The sequence below is a fragment of the Thunnus maccoyii genome, chromosome 7 (genome assembly GCF_910596095.1).
Source record: "Thunnus maccoyii chromosome 7, fThuMac1.1, whole genome shotgun sequence".
NCBI lineage: Eukaryota > Metazoa > Chordata > Actinopteri > Scombriformes > Scombridae > Thunnus > Thunnus maccoyii.
The window spans coordinates 10719524-10740446 of NC_056539.1; the positions used below are offsets into that span (position 1 = coordinate 10719524).

The window sequence follows — 20923 nt, forward strand, 5'->3', positions numbered from 1 at the left end:
AGTGGAACTTGATTAAACTCACACTGTGCATAGCATGACGTCTGACTGCACAGTTTATAATTTAATCTGGTTTAGAAAACGTATTAAAAGGTGGAAGGTGCGGTGGATACTTCAGATCTCAAACCTGGACATCTGACGTAAATGTTTCTGGTGCTGTTGGAAGTAATGTTCATTGAGCTTTTTGGTCTAAATTGACATTTAAAAAGTCAAATTAAACTAATTGTGCAATACTTCTAAATATTTGTTTTAACATATAGTACAGTCCCTGCAGTGCCAGATGGATGGGATTTACCAAATTAGGGAGGATTAAGATATTTTGAGCTGAGTTGTCTAGCAAAAACACAGATACTAAATTGATGTTTAAATACTTTTGGTAGCCTGTGCTGACCTTGTAGCAGTCTGAGCCTTCATGGCACGAGATAGTAAAATTATGTACTGCAAAATTAATTGCCCGAAATCCTCAGATCGAGCTCTGGGTTCAATTAGCATTTCATAAAAATCTGGCTAAAACTAAAGAGGGAGTAGATACTGATGAACAGAATCAAAAAGGGACTTAAGAGAGAAGTGCACAGGGACAGATGGTAGCTCACCTCTGTAATGAAGGCTTTCCTAGCAGCAGCATCTGAGAGACAGACAGAGAAGAAAGACAGAGATGGCTGTGTTAGTCGCTCTGAGATGGAGAGGCTCCATTACTCAGCATCATTAGTGCTCTCTGTGACAAGGATGAATCCCAAAGGGTGGCCACAGCAGTCCAACATTATGTAATAACAGTGTCAAACACAAGTAGGGGCCTGTCAGCTAGAGGAACTGCAGGAGAGCGTAACATCAGCTACAAGGGCACCAAGTCCTGTTTAAATCCCAATGTACTGTGTGTGTGTGTGTTTTAATGCATTTTTACATGATTTAAGATTAAAATACCTTATAGATGTTGAACATGGTGGATTAGCAATGCCCATCCATGATGAAAGTAAAATCCAATCAAAGTTACATTTTAGGTAAAACTAATTTAGTGTGTAACAATCAATGTAAATATACATAAATCTTGAGTGAAAATAGCCCAGGCACCTTCTTATTGTGTTGGTCACAAGCCCTTCATTTTCTACTTGAGCTAATATGAAAAGAGCAGCTCTGCTAAGTTTAAATTATTCTGCTGTGGGTTTGTTGAAGTGGGAGTAAAGTACATACTAGCACTCTGGTTTTACAAGCCTAATATTATGCAGGCTGAAATGTGTTACACCAAGAAACTAGTATATTCTAACTGAACACATTAAATGTGCCAATCTAACAAATTTCAGGAACACCACAATGATACATCTGCTATGCTGTGATAATTTTTCATCTAATAACAGGATGTGGGCAGTAGAGAAAGGCAATCAGAGGACTGTTTTTGCCAGGAAGGCCTGAAATAGATGCATAATTATAGACATATAACACTCAGCATAATAATGCAGAGAAGGGTAAGGAGGGCAGGACAGAAAGAACACAAAATGAACAAATGAAAGAGATGAAAGACTCAAACAGAGGAGATGAGAGAGGGCTTCAGACAGCACAAGAGGGAGGCTGAATAATTCCCCGACTGTAGCCTGTATCGTACCCAGCCGCCCAGATGGTGGAATTTATGGAAAATCTGCTTTTGTGAATAAATAAATGAGCATACAAAAAGTGATAAGATAAGATATTCCTAATTGGACGGGACATTAGCTTTATGGCAATTGCTGCTACCAGAACAACACTACATCATAACATCTGTCATGCTGCTATAGCAGATTTATTATTTGTTATTACGTGGCAGTAGGTTAGATTTTGGTGCGCTAGATTAGAACATTACAAAAGCAAATCTAATATTATGTATTACATTTCCTTTTGTAGCTCACTGCTGCACATACATGATACTTAAAAGTACATAAGACGCCTTTTTCACAGCAGACATGTTGACTTGTCATAGTAGGAAAAACACTTGTGTTACTAATAAGAGTAACAATGGCTCTGTTCACTGTCCTCATGGCAGTGAACATGCACAACACCGGGACTAAATGGAATTCAGCCATCATTAATTAATTTGAAATGGGGCTGAGTGAAAGATTTACTGTATGTCATGTAAATTGACATAATGATTGTTCTCGGTGCAAGTGGCGCCACAGAGTGAGCCAACCAACGTAAGACGGGTGGAGTTTCTTGAGTTGCATTAATCATATTTATGTCATCCAGGAGTTGCTGGAAGGGAGCAGAGGAGAGTACTTGAGCTTTTTCTTGAGCTAGTGCAGCCCCGTTCAAAACGTGCCTGTTCAGAACAGGCCGACTGTTTGGCCTGCCGCCGCTACTTCAATGTATAGAAAAATTAATACAGTTGATGTGAGGTGTGAATGAGTATTTACACCAACAACAGGAAAGAAACTAACATTTTATTAGACAGAGATGATATAAATTATAAGTACTCTAATAGTAAATAAATGTTCTTTTCTAATTTCAAGTAAATAACTTAACTTGTAACGCACAGGACATACAGACATACATACAGACATACAGAGATTCCTTCTTTTAGTAGATAGATGCCCCAATCTGTCCTGAGGCACCACTGAAACCTTTCTACATTAAAATATAATTTTAAAATTTTATTTTATTTTATTTTTAAAAAACTGAACATAACATAGTTTAATATCTATAACAAATATACTGTATAGTCAATTACTGTATTATTTCATGCAAAAAAGGGCCCTGTGTTTTGATTGGTTATGCAAAACATGTGAGACAGAAAGTGTGGCTGTATAAGCAAAGTGTTTTTTTGTCAGAAACTGTAAGAAATGTTTTAGCACTCAATGATTTGCTACGGTTTGTCAAATTTAATGTGTTGCTGCTTCTGCATGGATGAATAGTAATAATGAGTCTAACTGAACTCTGGTGTATGTTTTTGAGACACATACACAGTCAGTCACCATCAAAGTGAAGCACAGCCATGCATATGACGGCTATTATTTATTTCATTAGGAATAAATTAGAATAGAATATGTCTTTATTGTCTACTAGGGAGGAAAATTGTCTTCGGCTCGCCAAAACATGAGGACACACTACACATGATTTACACCCGCTGTAACTACGTAAGCCCCCCTCAGCTCTCTAAGACATATTGACATGTCATAATAGGAAAAGTACAGGTGTTACTACCATTAGCGACGGCTCCGTTCTATTCATACGTCCCAGTAAGCCACGACAGTATGACAGTGAGCCAGCAAGCACAATACCAGGACCCTGAAAGCTGCCAAATGGAATTTAGTCATCATTCATTTTATCATTTACACCTGTGCTTTTCCTGCTGTGACGAGTCAAAATGTCTTCCATGAAAAAGACATTTTATTTGCCACCGCTATAGACCTTTTCACAGCAGCCATTTTGACTTGTCAGAGCAGGAAAAGCACAGGTGAATCTAATAACATTAATGATGGCTTCATGTTCTCACGTGTTCCAGTAAACCACGCACACCATGACCCTGGAACTGGTATTTATGAAATATTCATGTTAAATCTGTGCTTTTCTGGCTGTAATATGTCATATCTGGCATGAAAAATGTCTTTTGTCCTCACAGCCACTGATTTCTGTCTAAGTGCCTTTAGCAAGATATTAAAGATAGTCTACAAGTGATCCCCTAAGACATGTTGTGAACTGGTCACAACAGGCTAAATAAGGCTGACTGAGGATGAAACATGAATTTCCGGCTGCAGTCTCTGAAGGCTCCAACCTCTGACCAGTATAACATGCTTCAGTCTGTCTCTCACCAGTTGAGACACTAACAGCTAACCTATACAACCCAGTGTCACTCATGATGAGTGGGATAGCATCTTCACAGTTTGAGCCCGTGTTTGCAGCTGAGCTGATATCCAGCCTCTCTGGTCCCTGTGTCTGCCTGCCTCTCGTGGATGCGCATGTGACTGAGCAACAGAATAGCCTACTTGCCACCCCTCCTCCTACTCTGTCTCTCTCTCTCTCTCTCTCCCTGGGTCACACAGATTCGCACTGGGATGAGCAAGCTAAAGCGTGCCAGTGCAATCCCGGCAATGCTCCCTGCAAGCTGGAACATTCAGGGAGTAAAATTCATGAAAAAAAAAGAAAAATACCTTGTGGTAAAGAATGTTTGCAATGCAGATAATTAAAGACCACGGCGTACTATTTATTAGTGTCTGTGTCCAAGCGTGAGCGTGCTAAGTATGGTTTCTTCACATCTCGTCTGTCGGTTCCCCGTGCCTGGTTCTTCGTATGTGTGAGTGTGTGTTACGTGTCTTACTGCAGTAGCGTCTTTTCCCTTCTGTGTGTGTGTGTGTGTGTAGTGAATGAGCATGTACGAGTCTGGCTGTGTGTCCAAGCATGTGCTCCATCTCTCCCTGCTTGTCTCAGCGCAAACCATCACCAAGACAGCTTAACCAGCAACAGACCAATTGAAACAAAACTCCAAAACTATGATATACTCTGCTTCCTATATATTGTATTAATACTAATACTAACAATAGTATTTAGCCTTCAACATATGATAATGCTGTTGCTATCACTAATATTTCCAATACATTTGACCTTTAAAGATGTTATTTACTGTGCTAAGATATTTAACAACCATGGAGATACCTATAAAAATCTATTAAATTAATTAAATTATTAAGTTAGTAAAATCTATTAAAAGTGTTCAGACGCCGCAGTAATCACAGCCTGACTGTGAGGTACAGATGAGGCTTTTTAATTCCTGAAACATCTGTAAACTATCCCAAATCTCTCAGATATCTGAAACCTTAATCCAAAAATGTAATCTGATTTAGTGTATTCATGTCATGTATTCATCTATTATCACCGTCCTCGGCAGCACAATGTAAACCCAGACAAGAAAGCCGTTAAAATGAATAAATTCAATTTTGGGAACAGGGAGAAGGCTCTGTGAGGAGAAGAGATGTGTGAATGTTCGAGCAAGACTTCCTTGATATTTTAGCCATTTCACTGATGTTTGTGACAGTCTGAGATGTAATTATATTATGATTACAAGCAACCAATTGTGACTGCAAGAACGGGAGAGACATAAATATGATGAGAGTATATTACAGTGAACAGGGGAAGAACAGAGGAAGACTCTGGATAATGAATAGAAACTGGGGGGCATCATAACTTACTGAAAAAACATCATCTCCTCTGTGATAACTAAACCCAATGCTTAAGTACTGTCCTAACAAGGAAAATATTCTCTAACATCTAGAAAAAGAAGTATATTAAACACCTAAATTTATCAATAAAGACATTATTTTACCAACTACCATTTAGCACATTCCTTTCATTTAATTTTAGGCTACTATACATATCTCATGTTGACATTCCTGTAAAAACTGATATATGCCTCTACCCTGCAGCACAGCTGTTTGATGTGATAATATGTTATCACTCTGAACATCCTTCTGTTTACCTTTAACAGGTACCCATCTGATTCTATCCTTAGCAATGTTAAGTAGCTGCAGAATGAGGACATGATGAAAAATACAACACCATCACGCTGTGGAGTTCTTCAGGGGATGGAACAACAAATAGACCCATCCAAATAAATAGCTTCTAGCTGAGACTGTTGCCTAGCCAGACTGCTATGTGTTAGTTTAATGGCTCTTAAAATCCTTAAGAAAGCGGTCCATTACCGGCTGGTGATAGCCATGGGAGGCGAGGCCAGACATAAGCTTATTTATATAATTTTTTGATGCAGGAATATGATCACATGTTCAACCCATATTTGACCCGTTCATATGAGACGGCTGTCTGATATTAATCCCTGTTTGCTGCCATCCATGCATACTGCTGCTAAACCATGGAATTACACCAGATATTATACAGTAGCTAAACAGCATCATTAATTATTAAAATGGTACCCAAAATGTTAACACAACAGCTAAACGCTAAACTAAACACAGCCAGTAAACAACAACACTGACAACACGTTGTTTCTTATTGGACACAGTGAATATACAATAAGAAATATTAAACATTAGTGTTACCGAGACTCCAAACGATGGATGCAGGATGGATTTCTTTTCTTTTTCAATTTAAAATCAAGTTAGATTCATCACTGTATGTATCATTGTTTGGTATCCTTCTTCAGTGTCTATAAGGCAATAACCACACATCACTTACCAACTACAAGTACAAACATTCGTGCACCAACATTGTTTTAGATTATCTACATGTACAGTACCAATCAACAGTCTGGACACACTTTCCAATTCACTTGAATGAATGTCCAAATTTTTGACTAGTATTGTACATATGACATATGTTATAGGTCAGTGACTAACAAACTGTATTTTATGTGTATGGTCACACCTGGCTGATACCTGATCTATTTAATAAGGGTCAATATTGGCAGATAACATGTCAATTCTGTGTTTCCATGAAGACACTTTCTTCTCAAGTGTACAGGCTCTTCATTCACACTAAATTGTATGAAATGACATCTCTACAGCACTAAACACAACCATAAAAAGCCGAACATGCTTTAAAACTGATTCTTATTTACGGTGTGCATGACAGTGCAGATCCAAGGAGGCCTACATAAAAAACATATGACTAGTCAAGCTTTTCTTGATTTTGGCCCCTTTTTTAAATCATTTATGTGAGTGACTTACTGAACTCTTTATTAAAATCTGTCATGATAATGTGAGAACCGAGTTGCTATAATAACCTGTATTACTTTCCATGTGCTGAACTTAAGCAGAATCCAGTAAATATATAAAAAATATCCGTTCTGTCCTCTGTGTTTACATAGTTTCTCTCTCTCACACAAACACACTCTTTCTCCCTCTTGTTTCCATGGTGCCCCAATGAGGTCAACCAGCGTTTTTTTTTATGACTATAACACACGTGTGCCTGGAATCAACAGACAGATGCTGCCTTCCACATGTCCTCTCACGCTGCTGTTAAATGGGGCATTAGCACAGCCACACAGCGATACATGATGCAACTCATAGTTAAGCATTTGAAAAAAAAAGAATACAACCACTAGCCCGCTCACTGAGAAAAGCTTAGCTGAAACATGATGCCTTTGTGAATCTCAACATTAAAATAAATCTAAAACAAATACTGAAGAAATAGGACGAATTCAAGTGTTTTACTGACAGCGATGTCTAACCCAGATGGGGATCAATACCAAGACTCCCTGAGGATGAGCTAAGTAAGAGGCAGTCTCCGAGATTATTGTTTATTATCTTGGCAGAGGCTAAGTGATGGAGCTCCAGCTATCGATTGGGTGTTAATTTTTCATGCCACAACAAAGCAGCATTTGCTCATTGTGTCAAAGTGCGCCTGACCTGACCTACAGAAAGCAGAAATCTATAACTCTGTCAAATTTAAACAAGAGAAAAAACAACAAGGCAGCCTACTCAACAGACAGGGATGTTTTGTGGAGTAAAACACAGTCATCTCTTATGTCAGTGTTTTGCTTAGCGAACAATGTTGCGGGATTGTAATATTATCTCTGACAACAGCATGAGGATGAAACGGAGGAAGAGAGTCTCTTGTCCACGATGCTGCAGAAGTTCAGACGGACTCCTTTTTTTAGAACATGTTAATTTATGGTTAACCTCAGCCTAGTTCACTTTGCTTAGGAGAGTTATGCAACAATAATGAGCGCTGTTTAAACTGAGGATGGCAAACTGATCCTAAATCAGTGTCATCAGGCCATTTGACCCTTGAGCCCTCAGTCTCAGTAGCCAGCAGGTTGTGTATTTTTCCATGACCGCAGCAGTCAGCCAGTATGATCCTCCATCTCTGGCCGCAGCCTAGAGTGGAAAAGCGGAGGCAGTAAAAAAGCCAAATTGAGTACATCTGGATGAACACCAGTGTTATGATTGTCATCCTGTCATTGATGATATTCAGGATATGATGTTTACTTGGCACACACATACTGATCTCCAGGTTTCTGATAACTGTGTCTGTGCAGGTGTATCATTGGACACTTGACGTCTCCACATGTGTCCGTTGTTTCTGTAATGCCTAACACTTAACAGGTGAACTCACTTCGCTTTATGGCCTTCACACTGCTGCGTTTCAACACTGTCTGCTGGACAAGAACTGTCTTATCTCATCACCTTTCATGGTGAAGCAACAAGTGAGACTTTCACAACATTTCAATAATCATTATATTGTTTAAAATCAGTTTTTTGTTTTTCTGACCAACTCTAATGTGATTTGAGTCAATATACTGGTTTATAATAGTAATCCAGCCCAACCCAACCAGCAGAAGAGCTTCTCCATTTTTCTGTAACTAGGACATAATGTTACCATGCAAAAACACATAAACACAATACTCCAAAAACCCAATCATAATAGTATCGTGAGCATGTAAACATACTCACTGATTCTTTCTACTCATGTGTAGAGGAAGACATCCGGGTGTGCATCAATAATTCCTCTCAATTGATCATTCCTCTATTATTAGTACAGAGCTACTTGGGTGGCAACACTCATAATTAAGGAGTCATCAACTCAATAATGCTAAGCTTTTCAAAGAGGCTTTAAATGTTTCTTGCAATTACGGCGCTCTGGCAGAATAATATCCTTTCAGCTTATCCTCACTGCTTCTGCATGTAAACACACACACAGAGGCAGAAATACAGCAACAGACACGGTCAGAGAAACACACACAGCCAACTACTTGAATGGAAGTACGGTTGCACTCAGCTCTAAATACGTTTAGCACGTCTTAAACTGGCATGTTGGTGTCGGCACACATCCACAACAGGCTTCTCCCTAAATTACATTCCCCTCAGCATTCCTCTGATTTACTAAACAAAGCGGTGTGCACAGAGGGGGAAAGCCGCTCCGTCCTCTGCTGTCAGTGCACATCATACACTTTGTATAATACAGTGAGTGTGTGGAGGGGGCAGCGGCTGGAGAGGACAGCTTTTCACCATGCCAAGTCATCCATTATGATCAATAGCATCAGGCAAGCAAGCAGGCAGGCTTAATAAAAAGCTTCCTGCCTTTAGCTGGCTCAAAAAAACCTCCCTTTGCGACATTTAGCTTGGAGCCAGGTCATCAACGCACAATAGAGTCTGCGTTCAGGCAAAGAGTCCAAATGTAAGCACATTTTAGAGCTGCAACAATTAGCCGATTAGTTGCCAACTATTAAGTTAATCGCCAATTATTATGATAATCCATTAATCGTTTTGAGTCATTTTTTTAAGAAAAAAAGTCCAAATTCTCTGGTTCTAGCTTCTCAAATGTAAATATTTTCTGGTTTCTTTAGTCTTCGTTGATAGTTAACTGAATATCTTTGGGTTGTGGACTGTTGCTTTTCTGACATTTTATGGACCAAACAACTTATCGATTAATCAATTGATATTGAAAATAATTGTTGGTTCTATACCTAGCACATTTATTGGAGAGTTTTTATAAGAAATATGGAACGTCTTCTTTATACAAGTCAAGGGACAGATTGATTAATTGCGTAGTCAATCAAAAGGAAACAAAAATGCTATTTTTAATTGATTAATTGTTATAGCTATAGTATAGTTATATTTGTTACAGCTTCAACACAACAAAAATGACTTGCTTTTCTCAATTTCATATCATTAAAAATTTGAACCAGGGTTTTTCTGCTGTTATCTTCACTTTTGCTAATTTTGTAACAGAGCTGATTGAGATAAATACTGTGACAATTCACATAAAACAGACAATTGAACAGTCAGTTAATATGCCTCCCTTCTCCTGTAGACAAGTTAAAATGGCTTTTTTCAGGAGAAAAAAAAAGTATTGGTTGCAAAAGAGTATGTTTGCCATTTAAGCAGATAATAACAGAGTAAGTAGCAATGATTTTCTTAAGACCAGCTACTGCTGAGCTGTAAAATAGCACAAATCATTTCAAAACAGACCAACACCTATCATTTTCAGCTCGGGCCTTTTCCAACATTTGAGAGCTAGAAACACAGACACATTCGCTACCATAACTTCAGTTGGCTTGACTGGGGTTCACCCAGACAAAATCTGAATCTTGTGAGGTTTTGTGAGCGTCACACAGGCAGACAGAGGCCGAAATACAAAGCCAGCCAAGTCCCAGTCACTATTACTTTACTATCGCTAATCCCAATCCCATTCTCTCCAGGCCACTAGACTAACTGTCTGGATTATCAGGATCAGTTGGCGCCCCTGCAAGGACAGGTGGAAGTCACAAGACCGTCTGTCTGTTTTTCTGGGTTGCTGCCTGTCTCCGCTCTGCTTCAGCATTAGGACAAAAGCAACTGACCATAAAAGTCAATCTGTTTATTAAAACATTTCGGAGACAGTGATGAGTGCAGGAATGGCTGTATTTCTGGTATGCAATTATGTACAGTCATATTTCTATGCTGGTGAAAGGTTGACAAAAGAAAGTTTCTAATAAAAATGTAAATCATCATCATTAAAACGCCCCACCTGCCAGTACCTTGTGTCAACCTCCTGTCTTCACTGTCCAAATCCATTTATTTAACATTCAAACTGAAAATGAGAAGAGGCTGAAATGAGATGCTGACAACAGCTAATGACTCAAGTCTAATCTCGCCGCTGCACAGAAGAGGCTCGGACAGTTACATCTTCATTTTTCACTGCATTGGACTAATGGAACAGGTGGGTATGAAAGTATGATTTTACCTTGTAAAGGCCTCAAAGCTCAGTGGACTTTGAAATGGAAATTCAAAGTGATTGGATACAGAGAGAGGTGTCTTTTTTAGAGAGGAGGGGGCAAGTCCTGACAGAATATTATGAACACCACAGTGATAGTAGCTGGTGTTTACACATAACACAGAGGGAGACACACACATGCATCCACCACCAAAAGTCAATATAACATCAGCTCCTAACTGTAAGGCGTCTACCTGCGTGTTGCGGGATTGTGATGCCTGCCCACACTGTGAGTCAACATGTGGACTGAGCCAGTGCAAACATGACTCCATCCAGTCAGAAATGAATATTTCTATATTTACTGTTTCAGTAAACGTTTTTTTCTCCTGGAAATAATGTATTTATACCATTGGACTGATATGTCAAGAGTGTCCCTCAGGGAGGTCTTGCTGCTCCTGAGGAGATTGGCAGTCTTGAGTAGTGGCACCCTGTTCTCTGGGCAAAGCTAAAAATGGCTCAGTTCTACCGGCGAAATGACACACACACACACAAAAAACACACAAGTGCTCAAACTCTTACGCAATTTCAGTATGTTTTTCATTACTGAGCTCCCAGATCAGGACCGAGCTTAGTGATCCTTGCTGATCCTCAAAATGCAGTGAAAGCTGTCAGCCAAGTGAAAAAGGTCCTTTTACGGACAGAGAGGAGAGGAGAGGAGGAGAGGGAAGCAGAGAGGAGAGGAGAGGAGAGGAGAGGAGAGGAGAGAGTCATGAGGGTGGAGCAGATAATACAAAAATAGGGTGGTGATCAGCCTGACTCCTGTGCGCTGCTGTGTTACTGCTGAGAGCAGCATCTTCTGGTGACTCAGTAGATGGTAATCTGCTCTAACTACTGAGGGAGTACAGTTGAACAACAGCGTGGGTCACTGCTTCTCCCGTCAATCTCATACCTACACAGAAAAATCTATGTAGACACCTGCAGATTTAATTCCTCATCTTACTTCAGTGCAGAGATGAACGCACCGTACTACATAGTACTATATGTGTCAAACATTTTTATTAAATTATTGTCATGAAGCTCCTAAACTAGTGGTTACCAAGACCATCTTCAGTCAAAACGGGGGCATCAAATGCTCTATTCCATTGCATTTATCCCATTACGCCTTTTACATACAGTTAACACCTCTACAGGCTGCCATCTAAATGTATACACAGAGTGCAGATAATTTGGCTACACTGTTGTGAGTAGCAGCCTCAGGTAAATGTACACCATCACTGACCCCCTTTACACTTTGCATTAAAATGTGTTTTGGGTGATCGCATTGCAATCGGATAGTGCTTGACCACATGACAGTGCAGGTGTTAATGCACCTAAAATGCATTGAGGATGGATTGTAATCCGATTAGCCATACTACCTCCGGAGGTGGTCAGGGACACATTGACGAATGACCACATTGAATACAAGTGTAAATACAATTGTGCATTAAAATGTGTCTCGTATCCAGATTGTAACTAGATATGATTTAACCTGATTATATTTACACCTGGTATTAATATGTGTCTCCAGTGTCCACATTGAGATCCGATTGAGACCTGATCGCTCTGTCCGGCTCAAACAACCGAATGTCACACTCTCCCCTCGTTTGCGGGGGTCCAAAAAAAAAAAAAAAGAAAAAAAAGAAAAGAGGGTAGTCACCCATGAAGCTGCACTATTGTATGGATTTTTGCTTGCTTTTCAAAGTGGGTTGGAGACTTGGTCTTGTCTTGACTCCATCCATGAGTGTTTTGAATGTCCATAAGCTTTCTTGTTGCTCTCTTGCTAGTAGCTTAGCTCGCTAACTGGCTAATGGCTGCTACCTCGCTAGTTTGGAAGTCGTGCATGATTATGTGTTTCCGCCCATGTAGTTGTTGTATGTGGATTGACAACAGAATTGCATTTACACTTGTGTTCAATGTGGTCACAATGTGCCCCTGACCACCTCCGGAGGTATTTCAGCCAATTGGATCACAATCCGTCCCCAATGCATATAATTCTTCGTGCTCTACCTCTCATACACAGTGTGAGGCTACACTGCCAGTGGTTTCAAAGATAAATCCTTTCCATGGCTACTGTAGGCCCAGATGAATACCCACAGGGAAAACTGACAGGCAGCAGCCTTGGCCTTTTGTAAAATACAATGCAGCTAATAACACAGCTTGCAGCTGCTGATCTAGCTCAGAACTGTATAGAAAAGGATGCCTCTTCTCCAGGCTGCCCACAGAATATCCAAACATGGAGGAAACAGAAAGGCATCTGTGGAGAGAGCCTGGAAAGGAATGAATATTTTTCCCTGTAACGCAAGGAAAGCAATAATCACACACTGATGGGATACTGGAGAACAACACGTTACAATTTACAAGCACATTTATTACAGCATATACAGGGTAGTTATACAGAGAAGAAAATGGTGTGTAAAAGAAAAGCAGAGTGTACAAGTCAAACTATATTCTTCATAACATTCCCTTATATGGCTGTGCAAATTTTCTATGCAAGTTGAGTGAAGCTTGGTAAACGCTCAAATGTCCATTACTCCTCCCATTAATTGCCTGATCCTTTCTTCAATACATATGACAGGCAAGCTTTACCTCCATTTGACTGTACAATAAATAACATTCATGCCACTAGGTACAGAGTGCGACAGAAACTTAGCAAATCATGCCCACAGAGACAAACATGTACCAACCAGGTAAATCTAAGACAGAAACTTTTGCTGGGACAAAATCAGTGCTGCAGCCACACAGTGACTAAAACTGATGGATACTGGAAATGTAGCATTGGTTATCTAAGTCTAGCGTGCTCTCTGGATCCCTTGCAAATTCACCATCACATGAGATTAAAGTAGACTATTGCTTAAACCAGGGTCGGGGAGACCGAATTTGCCAACTAGGCCCACACTGTTTAATGAATGAATACATTTTCTCACTGCTCAGACCGCATTAAACTTACATAAACCCTCTAGCATCTCTCTCTTCCACTCTGCAAGGCTTTGCTTGCCATTCGCTTCGAGCAGACTGTAAACTAACTGTGACAATTTAAGGATCAAGTCTAACTCAGCTCGACCTTTTAAAACAGCAACTCAACTATTCACATACTCTAAAAAGACTGATGGATGTACAACAAATAATCAATTTCAATTCAATGACTTCTAATACACAACCATCCTAAGATCAAGGCAAAAACACAGAAATAAAACATTTTTGATGATATTGTGTTCATCCCAACTCTGAATATGCAGAACTTTGATATTCAAAGGTTCTTGTAGAAAAAAAGGGACCTAATGCTTTAATGGATGAAGTCAAATACTAGCTTTTAACCACATAAGAACCACTACCTGACATTACTACCTGCAGGCACCACTAGAATGCTTTCTCTGTTGAAAATAATCACCATTAATTATACGTGGTGGGCGATTTAGAAAAGTCTGACAGCCTCACACTCTTGTCTGTCTGCATTCATGCCCCAGGTACTGATTATGAAATAATAATAGCCTGCACAGTGGGCTAGGCACAGTGACTCCTTTAATTGAAAACAGCAGGTCATTGCCTTATTTACCCTCTGAGGGAAAGCTGGGGCAATATGACACTGCAAGTGTAAAACTGAGCCAGAGCCTCATCCAGTGGCACATACAAGCCTTTTCCAGCTGCAAAGTCACCACAACAGAAGAAAATACAGTTTAAAATTGTGAATATGAATATAAATGCATATGTCTCTCTTCCCTGTCTCCATCTCCTCTATATCCTCCCTCTCTTCCCAGCAGATATCACTCAGAAAATCAAAAACCCTGGTCGAGCACAAGAACAGAAAGCAGCAAACACAACACTCCTGCCTCGCTGTAAATCCTGTTTAAAATAGCTGCTGTAGCACACATCCCCCACTTGGAGAATCAGCAGCATGCAAGATGTAACTGAACTGCGTCATCATCTACGTTGAATAATATGACATCAAATAACCTGGCAGAGGGTCAAGCCCCTATACAAGCTCTGAGAACTGGCCACTGGGATACAAACTGCTCCTGTGATACTGTGGCACGCACAGCCAAGGAGGGAGAGAGAGAGATGGAGAGACCACGTAAAAGCAAAGGAACGAATAAGGACAAAGCAGATGGATGGTGTATTCCATAGGAGGCAACCACCCTTTGTGCCTCCGTCAGCAATTCTGACAGGCCTCGCCTGAGGTGAAAAACAGAGAGGGGCGAGGACTGATGGATAGTGACAAATGAGTGGCTAAGCCAAGGGAATCACTCACAGAGGAGGAGGTAAATGAGTTTTAGCTCACTCTGGAGTAAGAGGAGAGGAGAGGAGGGAAGAGGAGAGGAGAGGAGAGGTTGAAGGTGAGAGGAGTAAAGTACGAGTGTGGAGGGAAGATAAGCGAGATTAATGCTATCGTGCTGGTAGAAGACTACAGGGAGAAGTTACGGCTGCCTGAGAATGAGAAGCTCTGAATGGGACTAAATGCTCAGACAGATATTTAACAGCCAGCTGTGACACCCACACAACATTGTATTCACACATCCAGAGCAGCCGAGCTGAACGCTGCAGCCTACAATTACACTTACGCAGGATCTGACGTTAACCAAGCTCTCAGGTCATTTTGACGTGTTACAAGGACATCTAGCTACTCCAGGAGGCAATGGGAATGAAGCAGGGCCTTTACAGCTGACATTTACATTCATTTTCATTGACCACTGCACTGTCATAGAAATGAAACCCACACGTTAACCACATTTCTGCTAAAAAAGCCTCTAATGGACTGTGCCTTTAAGAATCTTCACTGAGAGATGTTACATGGGAGTCATAGTGTGATCCACACCTACCCCTCCCTGTTGCAGGGCTTATCAGACAACAAAGCTTCACCTACAAAAGCTTTGTATCAGAGGGGAGGTTAACGCAGCACTATTAGGAAACAACAACAAGATCTACAAGTTAAATGTATGCTCACCTCAACTGTGGGAAACCAAAATATTATAGTGGCACATGTTCAGATAAAATTATCCTACAACTTGCATGGCTCGTTGTAAGTGTAATTCATTCAAACGGTGATAGAAACCGTGGTAGTGCAGCGTAGTTTCTGACAATACCAACAGCTTGGAGCTGATGGTTTCACACATTCACTGTCATTCATGTTCATCCCTGTGGACTGACATCTTGACAACATGTTGTAGGTCAGCCATAAGCATTTGTCAAACTCTGTTCCACACTAAAAATTATGGGAAAAAAGAACAGATTTTAGGGTGGGTTTCCAACCCATTAACTTACAACATACCAGTCCAGCCTTCAGGCATAATTCTCATATTTTGCATTTATCTGTATTCAAACTGTCACATGTTTCTCAGACAACCTTGGTTGCTTTGGTCAGGAATATATATTCAAGGGAACATCAGTATTCACAGGGCTGGAATAACACACTAAGGTGATGCAGTCGCTCAAGTGTTGCCAATATTAATGAGAAAAACCACACAGATGTAGTGGCCTATTTATTTACTCTGCTACACCACAAGCAGAGTGTTTACCTGATGAGGAGAATTTGGGAATTTTAATTGGATTATAGATTATAGTATGTGTATCCAATAGCTATATAGAATTAGGGCTATAATTAATGAGTATTTTTATTATTGAATAATCTGTTGATTCATTTCTCAATTAATGGATTCAACATTTGGTCTATAAAATGAAAATGGTGAAAAATGTCAATCACTGCTTCCCAAAGCCCAAGGTGTAAAAAGTCTGACCAACAGTCCACAAACCAAAGATATTCAGTTTTCTATCATAGCGGACTGAAAAAACTAGAAAATATTCGCATAATCAGGTTTGTTGTGAGGTATCGGCTATCAAAATGCTGCTCTAATAGCATATTATAGCCTAGCATGGGTGTTGGGCATAATGAAATAACTCTTCAAATCAACTCAACCTACAGCATTAGCCTATTCCGAAATGAATAAAGCTGAGGTTAAATTGGGTAACAACAAGGTTACAGATGGTGGTATGTTAAAAACAAAAAGCTTAAACAGTCAGCGGTGTCCTCCTCTCCTCTATCCAATGTAATCCCACCACAAATTTCATCAAACTTGTCCTCTGTTGCTTTTATCAACATTATATTTTGCTGCTCTCTCAGTACAGATAGGTGAATGCTGGATGCCTTTAAACAGGCAACCTGAGTACATTTGGCAGAGGTGAACTCCATAATGCATCTGTTTAATGCTGTTCATCTGCACATGCAAGCTCTCTCTCTCTCTCTTTCCACTAAGGCTCGTGTTTTTTATTGTATATGAAGGTGCACTGAGCAGGCACACACTTGTGAAATTACCCCGGGTGCATGAGACACGCGCCAGCAAGCAGGCCAGGAAAAAAAGCATCTGCAGCCAAAGGCACCCCACTTCCATTTTCACCCCCTGAGCTACAGTTAAGCTCGACTAGCAACTCTCAAAAGACAGCCCTTTGATTCGTGAGCCTTTCCTGTGTGGAGGTACTGCTCGCTTGTCAAAGTCAGCACTGTCATCACAAGGGACCCTGAACACCCCTCCCCACCCCTAAATTCTGTGAATGTACAGTGAACATGACAGTACAGTGAATGCAACGTGACTGACAGCTGTGAGACACAAGAGCTCAACGTTCAGCTACAAGCATACATACATATAATTACAGACACATCCACACATCCATTATAAAGTCATCACTTTGCTATATAAAATAACATTGTGTCATTTGTATAGTAGCACCCATCTCTATGTAGATGATGCTGTCTTTTATCTATTAACCTGGCTATTGAACAACGGCAACCTGCTTTAAAACACTCTCAAGATAACGTTTTTAAACTAAAATTTGCATACAAAACCAAATTTATGTTGACTTCCGAAGTAAGAACTGATGATCTCCATTTGAGAATTACCACTCTCAGTGACATTTGTACTGGATGACACTAAAATAGCGAATAGCTCAGTAATTACAGGTGACAACTTACATAAACTCACATTTATAACTAACGCTAGTATGGACTGACAGTATAAAGGTGAACTTGTGCCTCTGGTATAGGAACCAGGCCTTTCTGCAGGTACAGACTTGTTCAGGCATTTTTTTTAAATAATGCAAAGATTTTAGTGATCTCATCTATAAGCACGTGTCTACCTCCACTTTAAAATATCTACACACAGTCTATCCCTGTACACTTGACTGCACTCTATCAAAGTGTGACTCCATGACGAAGAACATTGGCTGATATTTACTCATGAACCTGCTCGTAATAGACCTCATCATTTTATCCAATGTTACTCCTCACAAAGAAGATCTCCAAACTTGTCCTACAGATTAAGCTGCACAAGGTAAATACTTATCTTGGAAAGTTTGCCGTCACATTTGCTGCTCCACCTTCCTGGAATAATTTACAACATATTGTGTAAGACTTTTCCTCTGGCGACTCTGAGTAGTTTCTCTCTTTAAGGACACGATCCATCTTAATCAAAATGTTTTTTTTTTAACAACGATGAGTTCCACAACCTACACAACAGCTGAGGGGAAGGTCCTTACATCTTGACATACCTTCCTCATCTTTGTCATCACAGTTCTACTAAAAGCACAAAAATATGAATGCTGAGACTGATAAAAATAAGAGTAACAACTGCTTTCACACAGCTCTCGCCAACTTTCACTGTTGTCTAATTTTAACCATGACCACCTGCATTGGCACCTCACTCTTTTCTACAACTTTCAGTCTAAAGGGCACAAAAGCAACTACACGGCGACTACACACTTCCTTCTAATCAGGTATGTTGTGACGTTACTGGTTTCATTTCCATTGCAGCCAGAGAGTACATACCACTGATCCCAGCAATGCACAGCTATGGTGCAACTGAACAGCCCCTTCAGGTGTAAATTGTATCTTCAGCAGCTATTATACATAAATTTTGTATTACTAACTTGTCTGACTTGTCCCTGTACAGATTCAACTATTTGACAATTTTAAAAATCTGATAAAAATGAATAATTAACAATATTTCTATAACATAAAGACATCATTTTAAACATCATTTTTGATAAAGATCCATAAATTTCCTTATTAAAGAACTGTAGCTAACATATGTACTGAGTGGGTCAAGTAATAAACTTGTCAGTGTTTGCTGGAAAAAAAATGTAATAGAGACGCTGTTTACCACATATACATCTTTGGCATTTCTATAGTGCTATTTCTTGTTACTTATCGGCTGACACATACACAATACCAAAATACATAAGATAATATCTGCCGACATAACATCCTGGCTGATATATCACTTGGTAACCACAATACATCATGACAGCAATTGTTAAGAGGCCTTTTTTACAAAAATACATTTTGACAGAAGGCTGAATCCCATTTAGCTGCTTCAGTTTCAAGGTCCAGGTATTGTGCATGCTGGCTCATTGTTACACTGTCACATCTTACTGGGACATGTGAAGGAAAAAAAAGCCTTGTTACTGTTAGTTATACCTCTGCTTTTCTTATTATTACAAGTCAAAATATCTGCTGTAAAAAAAAGGCCTATTTCATATCTTCTGATGTGAGTCAATAAAGATTTAAAATAATTTTCGGGAGCATATCTAACTGTCAGACCCCTCTTTTGCCCAATTTTTTAAATTTTCTAGCTACAACTGCCAACATGGTTAAAACTGACAAAACGTAGACAAAACTAAACCCAAAATGTAGCTTTAAAGGTCTTTTGATGGGTGATGTCTGAAATGCTACATCCATGTGTTTTACAGTGTGTGGGTGACAGGTGGTGATAATTATAATGGGAGAAGGTCATATATGTAAAATATACATGTTTCTACCCAGAAAATATTCAGAAATCAGAAATCTATAGCTACTAGGCTATTTCTATAGGACAAGCCAGGTAATTAGAAATATTTACAGCTAACTTATACTATATATCATGTTACCCATTCAAATGTCTATTCATTTCCCAGCCATGGTGTGTTGTATTACTGACTGTATCGACTGCACCTGCATACATGTACAGTATAACATTACATTAATACATATGTGTAGGACTTTACCTGCTTTCCTCGTCATTTCAGCTAAGTTAGCAGCTAGCCTAGCTTACCAATTCCTTGCTAGCAAAGATGAGTCGGGACTTTCTGGTTCACAGCAGGAGCAGCATGTAAGGATAATGATGTAAAATAAAAAATAGACACGGACAGGTGTTTATGTGATGAGTGACATCGTACCCATATCTGCGGCGTCCATCCCGTAGCTCACTCCAACGACCGTGTCCGCATCATCGGATGCTGCGGCCCCGGATAGCGGGCTCCCGTCCCCGGCCTCCGACAGCCCGACCGCTCCCTCGGCTGCTGCTTCCATTCAGCCTCCCGGAGGAAAAACAGGCAAGCCGTCTGACTGAAAGACCCACTGCGACGGCGCGACCCCGGTGGGAGGAAGGAGGGATGGGTGTGTTGTTTGATATTTAACAATAATCACACGGAGGGATATGTGATAGTTCTCCGCGATGGTCCCTTCATCTGTGCGGTGTTTCCTCTCCGCTCCGCTCCTGTCTGGCTGCTGATACTGTGCTGCTGCTGCTGCTGCTGCCTGGTTTTGTGGTGGACACTGCGGCTCCCTCTGCAGGAGGCTGCGGGAAGCTGCAGCCCGGAGCTCGGCTTGTTCGCCTGGATGCTCTGATTCACATGCAGAAGTCAGTCTAAAGCTGATGGGCGTCAGTCTGAGTGGTTGTATTGTACTCTTAATCCCCTCTGGTGAGTCAACACTCGTAGCCTATTTGTCATGTATTTTAATTAATTTCAGCTTCAAACACTTTAGCAGAAAAGTAGAGGTGAGCCAGAGAGATGCAAACCAATGATGCAAAATTAAAGTGTAATTATTCTCTCAAATTATCATCCTGGCTCTTGCCTTTTGACCTCATCCCAATCATACAGTATTATATAAAAATGTCAAACTTGTCTGGCTCCAAAATCGAAGGCTAAGTGATAATAACACTATTATGTGCTGCCCATATGACCCAGAACTAAGGTTATAATTATCGTTTGTCATTTCTACTACCAGATTAATGAGTATTAATATGCATACAACTTGATTAAAATCTCAAACAACTGTTTTCTTCATCTATCGTATACACAGAGCACAAAACACAACTCTAACAAGACCTCAAGTTTGCCTGTTTCTAGACTTTAACTTGCCTTATTTTAATCACAGCCTAATATAGAATTATTGGCAGGCAGTTGTATTTTTTCCAGGGGAAAACGTGAGAAGGTAGATGGGATTTTTTCATATAAAACTGTATGGCTTTATAAG

The 20923-nt window shown here is 40.1% G+C and overlaps 1 protein-coding gene across 3 annotated transcripts in view; it reads right to left on the reverse strand.

The window, feature by feature from the left end:
• Positions 1-20325, reverse strand: part of pip5k1ca (phosphatidylinositol-4-phosphate 5-kinase, type I, gamma a) — a 46919-nt gene extending 26594 nt beyond the window's left edge. The window contains exons 1-2 of one of the 3 annotated variants that reach the window (XM_042415914.1): positions 19843-20325; positions 591-622 (exon numbers count right to left, since the gene is read on the reverse strand). In XM_042415914.1, the coding sequence (XP_042271848.1) occupies positions 591-622; positions 19843-19975 (165 nt within the window). In that variant the 5' untranslated portion in view covers positions 19976-20325. The remainder of the gene's footprint in view (positions 1-590; positions 623-19842) is intronic. The other 2 variants (XM_042415915.1, XM_042415916.1) reach the window with 2 other exon arrangements.
• Positions 20326-20923: the final 598 nt, after the last annotated feature.